This window comes from Suncus etruscus, chromosome 13 (assembly GCF_024139225.1).
Source record: "Suncus etruscus isolate mSunEtr1 chromosome 13, mSunEtr1.pri.cur, whole genome shotgun sequence".
In the NCBI taxonomy this organism is placed as follows: Eukaryota; Metazoa; Chordata; class Mammalia; order Eulipotyphla; family Soricidae; genus Suncus; species Suncus etruscus.
In genome coordinates, this window is record NC_064860.1 from 81,456,642 (window position 1) to 81,472,638 (window position 15,997).

Below are 15,997 nucleotides of genomic sequence, written 5' to 3' on the forward strand. Positions count from 1 at the left end.
GTCTGCCTTGCAAGCACTAGCCAAGGACAGACCACGGTTCAATCCCCCAGCATCCCATATGGTCCCCCCAAGCCAGGGGCGATTTCTGAGTACATAGCCAGGAGTAACCCCTGAGCGTCAAGTGGATGTGGCCAATACACACACACACACACACACACACACACACACACACAGGTGTGTGTGTGTGTATACATGTCCAGAATATGACTATTTCTTTTTGTTTGTTTTAAGTGAAGCAAGAGAGTTCTGTGTTTATTTGGGAGGTGGGGCTTCACTGTTAGTGCTCAAGGTTTACTCCTGGCTCTTTGCTCAGGGATTACTCCTGGTGGGTTCATGGGACCACATCTTCAAGAGGACTATTTTTTCAAGAGAAAAAGTAGGCTTCTACAGAGCGGAACAAAAGCAAGAAAAGATAAATAAAGAAATACATGCACATGAGATGTGTATTTAAGAGAGAACAAGGACTTGAAGAGCAAGTCAGGATTTTGTCTCAATTTCTTCTTATCCAAGATTTTAAAATACAATAGACTGCTGTCTTTTCCTCTTTTTCATGTGCTCTTATCACTGCACCTAGAATAAAACTTGGAGAGTATAAATCACATCCTTGCTCCTTTTTTACCAGGAGTGCATACCTTCATCTATAAAACCTTTGCACAATTTCATCTTTCCATTAATCCTTTTCTTATTCTTCTTAACTACGCTATGCTTTGTTGTTTCATACATTTTTAACTCAGGGCTCTTATTATTTCCTCACCTACTTCAGCTCTTTCCTTCCATATTACTTCTTTCCATAAAAGTTTTTTGTCTATTTAAAATGAAATACTATTCCATGACTATCATATATATACATGCAGTGATATACAAATATATCACAAAATACAAATATAAAAGATGTCTTCAGTGATTGTGAACTTAATTATTTGATATTTTCTAGCATTATCACCCTCTTTCATAGTGTATATATTTTGGAGGGTTAGTTTTATCAATATCTTTTCACGGGGGCCCGAGAGATAGCATGGAGGTAAGGCATTTGCCTTCCATGCTATTTACTAGTATATGAATAACTGAAATCTAGAAAAATGTGAAAGATACAGTGGTTACGAAACTAAGTGACTCAAAATGTTTTCTGTAAGAAGGGATTTCAAATCTATATGACATGTAACTTTTAAATTTGAAGCCACCTAGGTGTGCTATATATTAAAAACTCAAATATAATAAACTATGTCCAAAATTAGATACCCATGAAGTAATAAAGATTTAGGGAGTTAGAGTGATAGTAGAGTGAGTAGTAAGCATACTTTGTATGCAGCCTACCCAGGTTAGTTCACTGGCATCCATTATGGTGCCCTGAGTACTGCCAGGAGTAATTCTTGAGCACAGAGCCAAGATTAACCTCGGAGCATCACCAGGTGTGGTCCAAGAACAAAAGCAAAGAGAATGAATTAAATTTACATGATACAAAGTTATTCATGTTTGGGTTTCAGGCATAAGGTATTACAGCATTATTTCCTTCATCTATGTCCACTGCCTTCCACCAATTACTCCTGTTTTCTTTATACCCCTCTACTCTGCCTCTATGAATGTAGCTTTAAGTATAAATTTTAGGTGCTGTGGCTTATAATACTGTCATTGATAAGGTTCCATTCTTTACACTTTACTATCTCATCGAAATATGGCAACACCAACACATTCCATTTTTCTGGTAACTGAATTGTTGAAAGTCATCAGATACAGAGTATACAAAGGGGTTCTGACTTTTAGCAGGTTTTCAGATAAGGGAACATCAATAATGATAATGCATAGGAAACAAAATCAGTACCTTTTCTCGTCTGCTAAAAACATGACATTTCTCTCCACAGCTGCTGGCTGGCCACCTCAAAGGATGATATAAAAAACAGTCCATTGTTGTGGTCATTAATCATACCTGTGACGATTATTCTTATCAACAACGTGGTTATATTCATTATCATCACAGTCAAAGTTTTGTGGAAAGATAGTCATAAACTGACGAGGTAAGGTTCCCAACAAATGAGAAGCTGTCGTTAGTAATACAACACTCGAATACAACCAGCTACTGGGACCATGACAGGTATATGTGGGTTGCAGGATAGATTTTTCTCTTAAACCTCGTATCTGAATATTGGTACTGGAATATGTGTCTACCATATTACATAACACAACACACTTTAGCACTATGGGAGCTCAAATTAGAACTAATCCTGGAGCAAGGGATATAGGTCACTGGTAGAACACATGCCTTGAAGGTGTTAGGTCCTGAGTTTGTTCCCTGGCACCACAATTCACACACACACACACACACACACACACACACACACACACACACACACACACACTAATCCAGAGACTTTAAAAGAATGATTTCCTCCTCAAATATAAATTTTTAAAAAATATTTAAATAAATGAGAGGATGTGAGAACTCTGGGTAATTTTATTTTTTATTTTATTTTACCCAGAACTCTTCTAATAATCTTGTATTTTATCTTGCATTTATCTTGTATCTTACCTTGTAAGTATTGGCAACATTGAGTCCACATACCCCACAGATAGATTATGTGCTCTCTGGTTACCAAATATCATGTGGATTTAATTTTTTTTATAACTCTTTCTGTGAAATGGTGGGTTGTATGCTTCACAATCCCCAGAGAGGGAAAGGGATCCCCATGCCTCAAGTCCAGGTAGGACAAGAGATGCAAGTCCAGCAGCTATTCCAACACAGGAAATAATCCACACACAGTTGGGAAGGAATAGCAGGCCAGGCACTCACACTGCAAGCTGTTCACCTACAAGTCAGTTCCACCATGTGGATCCATGAGCCAAGATGGTAACTCCTCCTCCAGGCCTCCAAAGCAGCCTTTATTGGAAAAAACAAAGCCCAGCCCCAAGGGAGAGGAAAAAGCCAGATGAGGAGGCAATGGCAAAACATCTTTTAACATGTAAACCAAAGAAACCAATGGAGAGACACCTAATTAGAAGGCAATGTGAGGACCAATCCAAAGGCTTCTACCAACACCTTTTCATCACACTTAGCATTTTGATTGACACTCCTAGCATAAAAGTAGAACTTGCAGATAAAGAGACAAAACAGGGATTACTAAACACATTATTCTACCTCCTCCCACTCCTCACAGCAAGAAATGATTATGACATTAATCTTAGTACTTAAGAAACTATGAATTCAGCTTTAATTCTGAACATCTGCTTAACTCAAAGTACTTTCCTGTAAGCACCTTTGAGTTTCCTTGGTCATCTATAGACCTATTTGGTATGAACAGATATTAAAAACAACTATAATCAGTGGGAATATAATCTTTAAAATATGCTTTACTATCGTAAGTATCATCTTTCAAATAAAATGGCTGCCCATGTTGAGAAGAAAATATCAGAAAAAGACTGTTATTGATCGTTATTCTAATCTATGTTTAATAGGGCAGAATAACCTTAATACAGTCTTTTTAATTTAATTGTAATCTAAATTATAGTTTCTTTACACAAAACAATATTATTTTGGCCACAGACATCAATGAAATTTGTGTCTAAATTTTGGCAGATAGGTCATGTTTCTTAAACTATATTAGTCACAATTAATATTAGGTTGTCATTTAATAGATCAACAAATTAATTCCATTTATCAGTTATCTTTTGTTGCATACCAACCCCTGGCAAAATTTAATGGATCAAAACAACAAATATTTAATGTTTTATGACTATGAGTGTTGGTTGTGTGGTTGCTCTACTCTTGACTAATGTAAAAGTGCATGAATGATTTAAAGTTAACTCAATTTATGTCTGTTAGTGAGTGAAGAGCTTAGTGGAAAAGCAATGAAGTATAGCAGCATTTGTTGTGTATGTCTCATTATAATGAATGTCTTTTTTTCTTTTTTTTTTTTTTTTTGTTTTTGGACCACACCTGGCAGTGCTCAGGGGTTACTCCTGGCTCTGCATTCAGAAATCACTCCTAACAGGCTCGTGAGAGACCATATGGGATGTTGGGGGTTGAACCTGGGTTGACTGTGTCAAGGCATATGCCATATCTGCTGTACTATTGTTCCAGTCCCCCCCATAGAATTTCTTTTTTTTTTTTTTTTTTTTTTTTTTTTTGGTTTTTGGGCCACACCCGGTAATGCTCAGGGGTTACTCCTGGCTATGTGCTCAGAAGTTGCTCCTGGCTTGGGGGACCATATGGGACACCGGGGGATCGAACCGCGGTCCGTCCAAGGCTAGCGCTGGCAAGGCAGGCACCTTACCTTTAGCGCCACCGCCCGGCCCCCCCCATAGAATTTCTTAACAGAGCTTACTAAATCATATTTATTCTGAACAGCAGAGGTTTTGTATCTTATTTTTACACACAGAATACTAGTACTACATAAGCAGTATGAATATAAATTCTGAATATATTCAGCAGCTCTGAATAGAAATTGATAGTAGGAGACAATGATGATACTAATAAAACCGAAATTTGCCATATCTTTTCTTTTCTTTTCTTTTTTCCTTACCTAGCACAAAAAAGGTATCATCCCTAAAGAAGATTCTCAGTACTTTAAGTATTGGAGTCATTTTTGGAATTACCTGGATTTTGTCATACTTTATGCTAATTGATAATGAGAACATCAGGATCATCTTCAGCTATTTGTTCTGTCTTTTCAACACTACTCAGGTATTTTGAGACTTCAGTGGTGATGGTATCATCCTAGTCCAGAGTTTTATCCATTAAAAATTAATGCTGTTGTCTAGAAGTGTTATTCAACCTCATTTTTCAACTCACTAATGTATTTCTTCAGCAGCTGTACTGTGTGGGTGAGGCCTTCCAGTTTTTCATCTTGATTACCAAGTTTTTTAGTTCTGTTATTTGTTTGAAAAACTCTCATATCCCCCTTGTGTTTTATTAACTGTTCTATTGTTTCTTTGAGTACCTTGAAAAGCCTCAACATTTCCACTCCAATGTCCTAATCAGAGAGTTTATATAGCTGGTTATATATCCCTGGTCTTCAGGGCTAGCATCTATGTCCACTAAGCCTGATGAGGTTCTGTTTTGCTTTTCCACTGTGACCTTTGTAATCTGGAAGTGTTTCTGTGTATTGTTGTGTCTTTGAAAGACTAGGAGAAATATGTGACCATGGCGCTTGGTGGAAAGGCCATGTTGTTTTGGGGGTTGCTGACCTGGGGGCAGAATGGCACTTGTAAGTTAGAAAAAGGACCCCAGTGGCCGGAGCGGTAGTGCAAGAGGTAAGGAGTCTGCCTTGCCCATGCTAGCCTAGGACAGACCTTGGTTCGATCCCCCAGCATCCCATATGGTCCCTCAAGCCAGGAGCAATTTCTGAGTGAATAGCCAGGACTAACTCCTGAACATCACCGGGTGTGCCCCAAAAACCAAAAGAAAAAAAAGAAAAAGAAAAAGGAAGGAAGGAAGGAAGGAAGGAAGGAAGGAAGGAAGGAAGGAAGGAAGGAAGGAAGGAAGGAAGGAAGGAAGGAAGGAAGGAAGGAAGGAAGGAAGGAAGGAAGGAAGGAAGGAAGGAAGGAAGGAAGGAAAAGAAAAGGGACCCCAATGCCACTCTGCCTCACTTCCTTCCAATTGTGTGGCATGGGCAGGGCTTCATATATATATTTGAGGTTCTATTAACTTGAAATACCTTTATCATGTGATCTCTTTTATATACATTGAATCCCTTTTTTGATTAAAAAATGAGGTAATATCATTTTTTAACATTTTATGTGTTTTAGGAGTGTAGGTTTATGATGTTTACTTATATTGATATCACACCTTATTCACATCTAAAGTGCTATAGGGCCCTTCAATACTAAATTCCCATACCCTTTTTCCATGGTAGTTTCAGTTTCATTGTCAGAATTCAAGGGTTTTGTTTTTGTTTGATATTGTTTATCTAGTACTTTATATTCCAAAAATGTAAATAATGTTGTTGCTAGCTTCTTAAACTATTGGTCTTAGCATAATAAACTGCCTTAACTAAATGTGGGGATCATTTTAAAATAATTTTTTAATTATTTATTTTAAGTAAATATTTGTGTTGTATTCCTATGTTATATACTTATATATACTTATATTTATACTTATACGTATTCCTATGTTATATACTAAAGTCAGAGAAATTTCTTGGGTAGGGGCCAGGGAGAAAATACAGTGAGTTGGGTGTTTACCTTAGTTCAAAATTGATTTGGACTGGAACCCCTACACCTCCTATGGTTCCCTAAGCATTTCTGGAATGATCAGTGATACCTGAGTGTAGACCCAAAGACTGGAAAAAATGTAGCCCAAAGACTGGAAAAGGAAAACACTAATCTGAAGTGGTGCTTAAGTGGAAAAACTCTAGAGTCCTGATCTAGTATTTGTCTGTCTCCTTTTGACTTATTTCACTTAGCATGATTTTTTTAAGTTTCACTCAGATTATCACAAATGACAAGTTTTATCTTTCCTGCACAATATTCTGATAAATATACATGTCGCATTTTCCTTATTATCATGTCAATTGTCACATTGCTTTTTATATCTTTGCTATGATGATGCGAAGAAGTTGGAGGTGCATATTTTTGATTTGGTGTTTTCATACTCTCCAGCTAGTAGCTAGGTGTGAAAATTGCTAGATAATGAAGTCATTGTATTTTAAAATTTTTGTGGACTTCCATAGTGCTTTCTAGAGTGGGTGCAGAAATTTGCATTCCCAGCAACCTTACAAAAGGATTCCTTTTTAACCACACTCTTGTCTCCTGTTATTCCTATCTAGACAAATTTCATAAGGATGAGTTATGCCATTGTAGTTTTGATTCAGAGTTAACTAATTGTGAATGATGAATGAAAAGTCGTGTGTTCACTGACCTTTGAAAGTTTTTATTCATATCTTTTCCACACTTTTCAATTGGGCTGTTAGTCTGTTTATGTTTTATGATTTGTTTTATTTTGCTTTGTTTTGGGACCTACCTTGGCAATTCTAAGGAGTTACTCCTGGCTCTGAACTCAGGAATTACTCCTCATGGGTTGGGGGGTGTGGTTTTATGGGGCACCAGGGATCTAATCTGGGTTTCCCGATTGCAAGGCAAGCATCCTACCTACTGTATTATCACTCTGGGTCATGTTTAATAAATTTTAACATCTTGTATATTAACATCATGTTCCATATATTATATATAAATATCTCCTCACATTCATTAGACTATCTTCATTCAGATATTTTTTCACTGTACAAATACCTTTTAGTTTGATGAAGTACCAATGTTTCTTAATTGTTTTAAATTTTGCTCTTGCTTATTTTGTGTCTCCAAGGATATTTCAAAAATTTATAGCATGGAGCCAGTCTTTTCTTCTAAGAGTTTTGTGGCCTAATTTCCAAGTCTCCAGTCCATTTTAAATTGGTCATTAGTATGTTGTTCATAGTGATCTTGTTTCATCTTTTTGCATATGGCTCTCTATTTTTACTAACACCATTTGTTGAAGAGATTTTCTATATATTATTTTATATTCTTGACTATGTTATCAGAAATTAGTTGCTCATTATATGTGAATGTAACTTCCTGGCTCTCAAATATGTTCTATCTGTAGCTAATTTTTATTTTAATAACATACTGAATTTGAGTCTTGTAACACTTCTATCAGATCAACCACTGTAAATAAAGACCACTTAGACAAAAATGTGCACAATAATTATAAATTAGTATACTCAAGTTAGAAAGTTGTCTTAGTTAAAAACAAATGGGTGCAGGGTAAAATAAAATCTCTTTATTCTGTATCTCAACACTTACTTAACTTAAAACTTTTATTTTATCTGTTAGGGTGTACAAATTTTTATCCTCTACACTGTCAGAACAAAAATCTTCCAGAGTCAAGTTTCCAAAATGTTTCAGTCACTATCATCATCTTCTAAGAACATGCGGCCCTCCACGAGTCCACTAAGGTTTCGTGTAAGAATGTACAATATGCTCAGGGTATTTCCAGCCATACATGAGCGATTTACATTGCTGAACCCATCTGAAGATATTGAGGAAACAACACTTACTGAGAGTATATCTGAAATGCCAAGAACTTAAGCATCTAGATGGTAAATTTATACAACATGTTGTTATTCTTTTGTTATTAAATGTATGTGACTTTTGCTGTTTTTGTTTCTTCTATTATCCAGTAGAAAAAGTCTCCCTTACAATACGTTCCTCAATGCTAAGAATCAGCTGATATTTATTTTATTCAAGGGCAATTGTTCTATTATTCAACTAATTCTTATGAAAAAGATACTAACTTAATCCTTATTTAAAATAATTTAATGTAATTTTTGTTCCTTATGTCATATAAGTCTATGTGATACCTTTTGATAATACATTTTCTTACAATTTAAAAAAATGAAGCAAAAATTTTGTCTTCCAGTACAACATTACTTTTAATAAATGCTGAAGATAGTTGCTTATATTTATCATACTTTTAATTGATTAGGTTTTTTATTTGGATATATTTATAATTAAGAAGTTTGCATTGGTGTAACCCCTGGAAACAATTCTTTTGGCTGATATTTTTATATGAACAGAGGAATTGATTGTATAAGAAATAGCGAATAAAGCACAAATGAATGAGTTGGTTCCTAAAAACTTCTGGATATTTCCTTCTAGCTCATGAAATATATAGCCCATATCAATGAAATGACAATGATATAGGATGTCTGAGGCTCTTGATATAGGGTATATAAATCTCAATGTCATTTGATGAAGAGAGTCATAGTCATGTCTCCTGCTTTTAAAAGATAGCTCTGCTCATGGAATTTAAAATTTTTGAATTGTGTTTGCCTTGATAAATTGAAAAAAAATGGCATTGCCTATGATGAAGTATACTCCCTCTAGATTTTGAAATATCATTTTGTATTCTTCTGTCCACTCTTTTATCATGATGAACTGGGTAGCTGCTCTGAATGTATGAACTAAGGGGAAGTTAAAAAGTTAACACCTGATAATTAGTAATTATCATGTACATTGTCTCTTACCCTTCTTGCCACACCCTACACAACATATATATATATATATATATATATATATGTTTGTGTGTGTGTGTGTGTGTGTGTGTGGTTTTTGGGTCACACCCGGCAGTGCTCAGGGGTTACTCCTGGCTCCATGCTCAGAAATTGCTCCTGGCAGGCACGGGGGACCTTGCCACACCCTATACAACATATATATATGTTTTTTCTTTTTTTGTGTGTCCCTCCTCCCCACCCCACACCAGCCTGTACTCCAGACAGGCTTTCTACTTCCCTCATTCAGTCACATTTTGTTATGATAGTTCTCAGTGTAATTATTTCTCTAGCTGCACCCATCACTCTCTGTGGTGAGTTCCATGTCAGGACCTGGATACTCCAGTCCTCCTCTATTTTGTCTCTGAGAATCGTTACACAAATGTTTTTTATTTTTCTCAAAACCCATAGATGAGTGAGACCATTCTGTGTTTATCTCTCTCCCTCTGACTTCCTTCATTCAGCATAATAGATTCCATATACATCCATGTATAGGAAACTTTCATGACTTCATCTCTTCTGACGGCTGCATAATACTCCATTGTGTATATGTACCATAGTATCTTTAGCTATTCATCTATTGAGGGGCATCTAAGCTGTTTCCAGAGTCTGGCTATTGTAAACAATGCTGCAATGAATATAGGTGTGAGGAAGGGATTCTTGTATTATTTTTGTCTTTTTAGGATATCTCTAAGTGTGGTATAGCTGGATCGTATAGGAGCTCAACTTCCAACTTTTGGAGAAATCTCCATATTGCTTTCCACAAAGGTTGGACTAGACAGCATTCCCACCAGCAGTGAATAAGAGTTCCTTTCTCTGCACATCCCTTACAGCACTGCTTATTCTCATTTTTTGTGATGTGTGCCAATCTCTGTGATATGAGATGGTATCTCATTGTTGTTTTGATTTGCATCTTCATGATGATTAGTGATGTGGAGCATTTTTTCATGTGCTTTTTAGCCATTTGTATTTCTTTGTCAAAGTATCTGTTCATTTCTTCTTCCCATTTTTGATGGGGTTAGATGATATATATTTTTAATAGAACACATGTTTTGTGATTGATGGATTCTGAAGTGAGTCTGTATAATTGAGACTTTATAGGATAATATACAAAAATAAAGGGAAGAGGATAAAGTTCAAAAGTTCTTAATTATAGTGGTGTTATGGTACTATTTGAAGATATGGAATGACTACAGGAAAAATAAGGTGTGGCTTAATTCTGTATCCTTAAATTTTATATTTAGATAAAAAAGAAGGCTGATAAACTGGATTAAAAAAATCTAGCACTTTAAAGTGCCAAAAATGTTTTAACCTGACGGTGGAGCAATATGTTTTCTTAATGACTTTGATTTTTTTTTTATTATAACTATTGTGACTTACAAAGTTCTACATAGTTGGATTTCAGATGCACAATGATTCAGGGCCAATCCACCACCAATGTAGATCTCCCTCCACCAATATTCCCAGAGTGCATCCTATACTACCACCCTTTGCCCCCTGATCTGCCAGTATAACAGGCCCTTTTTAAAGTTTAGATTGTTATAATTTGGGTCTCTCTTTAATAGACCTTCTACTCAGGAAGCCCTAATGCTGCCCTGGCACTGACTTGCTCCATGATGGGTTCATATGACAACCTGGTCACTTGGAAATAGCAACAACTTGCTTTCAGTGCTGGTTACCCTGCCTCATCACCTAATGTTGAGATGAAACCAGGAGACACTTTGGTACACCCTGACTTTGACATAAGATCTGTGCAAAAAATCAAGATCTCTAAAACTTAAACCTGACTGCAGTAACTGTAATTGAGAACTTTTCCTCAGACCATAAAGAAAGACTTTGGGGTAAAACAACTTAGTATGCCCGGAGCCTGTAGTTGTTTTTTGTTTTTGTTTTTGTTTTGTTTTTTTGTTTTTTTGTTTGTTTTTGGGCCACACCTGGCGGTGCTCAGGGGTTACTCCTGGCTCCATGCTCAGAAATAGCTCCTGGCAGGCAAGGGGGACCATATGGGACACCGGGATTCGAACCAAGCACCTTTGGTCCTGGATCGGCTGCTTGCAAGGCAAACGCCGCTGTGCTATCTCTCCGGGCCCCTGTAGTTGGTTTTATGGCAAGATGTCATGGCTAGGGACACACTTTTTTTAGACCAAATGTTTTTATATTTAATACTCCCCAACTTTTGCTGCACTTATACAAGAACTGCCACCCCTTTTATTATCTTTTAGGTAGGCTCTCACGCCTTTTTTCATAAAACCTTGGGACATGACTTTATTTTACCTCATATTTCTGCATTTTTCTATTAAATTAAGAAGGGGACTTTGGTTTTTCATTACAGTTCTTTTAGTATGCTTGAGGTATAGCAATACAAATTTTCAAAATTATCTTATAAAGATTGTACCACAAATGTGCAAGTTCCTCACTGTGTATTGTGGAGACTGAATTAGGCAATGATTCATGATTCATGGTCTATCCTGAAATCCTATTACTAGGAAAGAATTCTGTTGGTTTAAATCTTTATCTCTTGGGGCCGGAGAGATAGCATGGAGGTAAGGCGTTTGCCTTTCATGCAGAAGGTCATCGGTTCAAATCCCGGTGTCCCATATGGTCCCCCGTGCCTGCCAGGAGCAATTTCTGAGCATGGAGCCAGGAATAACCCCTGAGCACTGCCGGGTGTGACCCAAAAACCACACACACACACACACACACACACACATTTTATCTCTTGCACTAGACAGAAAATCTTTATGGGAGTACTGGTATTAGGCTACATCTGGCTGTATTCGGGGCTTACTCCTGGCTCTGTGCTCAGTGGTCCCATTGACAATGCTTGGAGGACGATATGTTGTGCTGAGGATTAATCCTGAGTCAGCTGTATACAAAATAAGAGCCTAACACTGTAGCTTTTTCTTTGGTTCAGAATAGAATAACATTAACTTTAAGTCTAGATTTCAAATGCAAGGAATTTAGAGAATGTCTGGATTCTTTCTCATCATTTTTTAGTTCTTTGGCTTCTATGTTGGACCTCTTTCTCAAATTTAATTTACATAGTTGGAAAATGGTCACTGATAAACCTTCCTCCTATCTTGTAATCTCTCATAAATATTTATCATTCTCATCTCATTCTCATTCTCAGTCAGAAGCCTTCTTAGTCAGGGGCAGTAAAACTTAGTGTCTGACAGCTAAAAAAACAAAAACAAAAAAACAAAAGACACATCTAAGACAGAAATAAATTGGGGCAGAGAAAGTTGCATTCTCTGTCCATAAGCCACAACTATTGTATTCAGGCAATATTGGTTCAATCTAAATTACATTCCCAGTGTGACATAAAAGAAAGAGAGAGATGAACTCTTGACAGGGTATCTTAGAGTGAAGAGTGAAAAGTTAATACTCAAATGTTAGATTATTTCACTTTCTCTTCAAACCTGTGTTCTCCCTTGAACATACTTTTTTGCTTGTCTTTGTCTGTAACTTGCTTGTTTGCTTGCTCTTTTAAGCTCCTGGACATGTATTCCTTTCTTTCTTCCTTGTTCACATCTTCTTTTTTATTTATTTTATTTTATTTTTTTGGTTTTTGAGCTCAGTGGCACTCAAGGGTTACTCCTGGCTTAGTGCTCAGAAATCACTCCTGGCAGGCAAGGGGAAACCATATGAAATGTTGGGATTCAACACTGACAGTAATGACCCCTGAGCACGGAGACAGGAGTAATCCCTGAGGGCTGCTGGGTGTTGCCTATAAACCAAAACCAAACGGTCTTGCAGAACTGGAGAGATAATACAACATTACATGTGGCTGACCTGGTTTGATTCCCAGCATTCCATTTCCCCTCACCCTGACTGCCAGGAGAATTTTCTGAGTGCAGAGCCAGGAGTAACCCTTGAACATTATTCCCACCTGCCCCCCAAATAACCAAACAAAAACCTATTTTGCTTCACTAAAAAAAAAAGAAGAAAGTTAAGTTGTTTTACTCTAGCTCCCAATAAAGCAAAAGTGTAAACCCTAGGAAAAAAATTTTTTTTGGTGCCATGGGCTTTGAAATGCAATCATAAACCATTCTAAGCGTCAAAGGGCAATTAATTTTAAAATAAATGTTCAGAAAACAAATATGGAATATTGCAGAACAGGTTTTCATGAGATTTTCATGAGGCTAACCCTGTGTTTTTGGTTCATTTTGTGTGCTCACGGTGCCTTAATAATTTTTGGGAGAACATATAATTTCTTTGGGGAACAAACCATCCTGACTTAGATTTCCTTTCATGGGTCTACCTCTGAACTCATAGCTCTTGGTTGCATTATGAAGTCTAGATGAATTATTTTTCTGTCTTTCCTACAAGTTTTGCTAACATTTTTGTTTTTCTCACCAACAAGGGAGATAATTCTTAAAAATAATTATTTTTCTTTTCTAGTTATGGTGAAATCACAGTTATTCATTATTGGGTTTCAGGCATAACAGGTTTCAACATGAATCATTTCACTCGTGTCCACTTCTTTCTACCAATGGCTCCATCCACCCCTATTTGCCTCCCACTTACCACTGTGCTTCTATGAGAGGTACTTCCCCTGCCTTCCTCCTTTATGATATTTTTCAGTTTTTGTACTGTACTTTACAGTACTGTTGCTGATAGGGTTTCATACATCAAGTTATACCACTTTCACATCTCCTCCTCCTGGATGAGTACTTCCCTCTGCGAATCATTGCTTCTTCCTTATCATAACCCCCAGCACCCTCAAGTGGCATGTTTCCTACTGAACACACTTCTCATGTTCTTTGCTTCTACTGTCTTCGGTTATTATTCCATCATCATGTTTCTTTATAGACTGCATTGAGAGCGATCACACTGTGTCAGTCCCTCTCCCTCTGACTAGCTTCACTTAGCACGCTGCTCTCCAGATTTCTCCATGTAGCAGCAGATTGCTTGACTCTATCTTTTCTGATAGCCAAGTAATATTACATAGTGTGTAAATATCATAGTTTCTTATTGAGTCATCTATTCTAGGACATGTGCTTTTTCCAGATTTTGGATCTTGTAGATAGTGTCACAAGGAATATAGGAGTGCAAATGTCTTCTCCATTTTGTTTTGAAATATATTCCAAGAAGTGGAGTTTCTCAGTTCCTAGATTGTTTTTTTAGGAATGTCCATATTGGTTTTCAGAAAGGCTGGACCAGTTGACATTCCCACCAGCAGTGAATGAGAGTCCCTTTCTCTCCATATTTACATCAACATTGGTTGTTTTGTTCTTTTTTGATGTCTGCCAGTCTCTCAAACTTGCGGCCAGCGGGCCGTTTTGTGGCCCTGCCCTAGAGGAATCTTTTTTGGTTTTGTTTTGTTTTAGTTCTTTGGGTCACACCCCCCAATGTTCAAGGCTTACTACTGACTTTGCTCTCAAGGATCACCCCGACTTTGCCTCCTGCGGCCCCCAGGTAAATTGAGTTTGAGACCCCTGCACGGTATAGATGATATCTAGTTGTTGTTTGGATGGAGGATAATTCTTAAGATCATTACTATCTGTTTGTTATTTACTTATTCAGAAGAGCTTAACATTCTTCTTAGCAATTTTTTTCAAAAATGTGAGAAAACAGACCAAAAAACTTGCTGGATTAAACCAACATGTAAATAACGGAAGCTGGTTCCATGGAATTTCTTGATGTGACCCTGTGACCTCTAGTATGTGGCTCTTCACATGAGTCCAAGACAGAGTCCCTCAGTTTCATTGATCAAAAAGGGTGACTGGGCATGAGGAGCAGTAAGGCAAGCGAAAGCATAAACACTAAAAGAGAAAATGACCTCTATCTATCTATGATAAAAAAAAAAAACTAGTGCTATCCATATTGCAATGATTTTATAAAAGATGTGTGAATTATACGTTTTTTAAAAAGTGAAATTCATGGGGCTGGAGAGGTAGCATGGAGATAAGGCGTTTGCCTTTCATGCAGAAGGTCATCGGTTCGAATTCCGGTGTCCCATATGGTCCCCCGTGCCTGCCAGGAGCAATTTCTGAGCATGGAGCCAGGAATAACCCCTGAGCACTGCTGGGTGTGACCCAAAAACCGCACACACAAAAATAGTGAAATTCATAATAATCTTATCTAATATATCAAGATTTTCCATATTCCCTTATGTTTTTTGTTTGACAATATGAGAATAATGTTATATATCTAATTATTAACAATGAAATTTTATTCTGCTTTTATTAATAATTCTCATGATTGTATTTTAAAATAATTAATGATTATATAACATACCATAATTACTAAGTTCATCAGCAATTGGATATCTAGGTCATTTCAGCTTGAATAAGCTGATGCTTCTATTTTTTAATTACTTCCTTAAGAAAAAATTTCAGAACTGGGATAAATTCTATGTCTCTTTTAAGGATTCCTTTTATGTATTACTATGTTTCCTTGAAAATATTGAATTAATTTATAATGGCACTAACACTTAGAGCACAATGATCAAGAAATATTCTTACCTTTGCACCTTATTATATAGCTATTTATGTGTATAGTTTATTAATAAATTGAACATTTATTTATTTTATTCTAAATTTGTATGATTTCTTTATATACTTACATTATAATCATATAATTTCTTATAAACTTTTAAGTTATATTTGATGAAAATATTTCCCTAGTTTACTGTTTTCTAATATTTATAATATTATGAAATGCTCACCATATATTTGGTTCAAAATATCCAAAAAGAGGGCTGGGGATATGGCTCAGTGTTCGAACACTTATTTTGCATATTAGAGACCCTGAATTTGATTTCTGGCATCATGTGGTTCCTTGGGTGTTGCTAGGAGTGACCTCTAAACACCAAGTCATGAATAGCTCCAAATACTGTTGGATGTGGCCCCAATAAAATAAATTTGTAAAAGCTTATAAAGCCTTTGTCATTTTATGAGTGTATCTGTTCCAATACATGCATTATTTTATATTTTGTTAAATATATGTTAGACTATGTAGAAACTTTTGAAATGAAG

At 36.5% G+C, this 15,997-nt stretch overlaps 1 protein-coding gene across 1 annotated transcript in view; it reads left to right on the forward strand.

The window, feature by feature from the left end:
- The window catches only part of ADGRG7 (adhesion G protein-coupled receptor G7), a 73,610-nt gene extending 65,555 nt beyond the window's left edge, over positions 1-8,055 (forward strand). Inside the window, exons 15-17 of the mRNA XM_049785596.1 lie at positions 1,860-2,012; positions 4,519-4,675; positions 7,801-8,055. Coding sequence (XP_049641553.1) covers positions 1,860-2,012; positions 4,519-4,675; positions 7,801-8,055 — 565 coding nt within the window. The remainder of the gene's footprint in view (positions 1-1,859; positions 2,013-4,518; positions 4,676-7,800) is intronic.
- Positions 8,056-15,997: the final 7,942 nt, after the last annotated feature.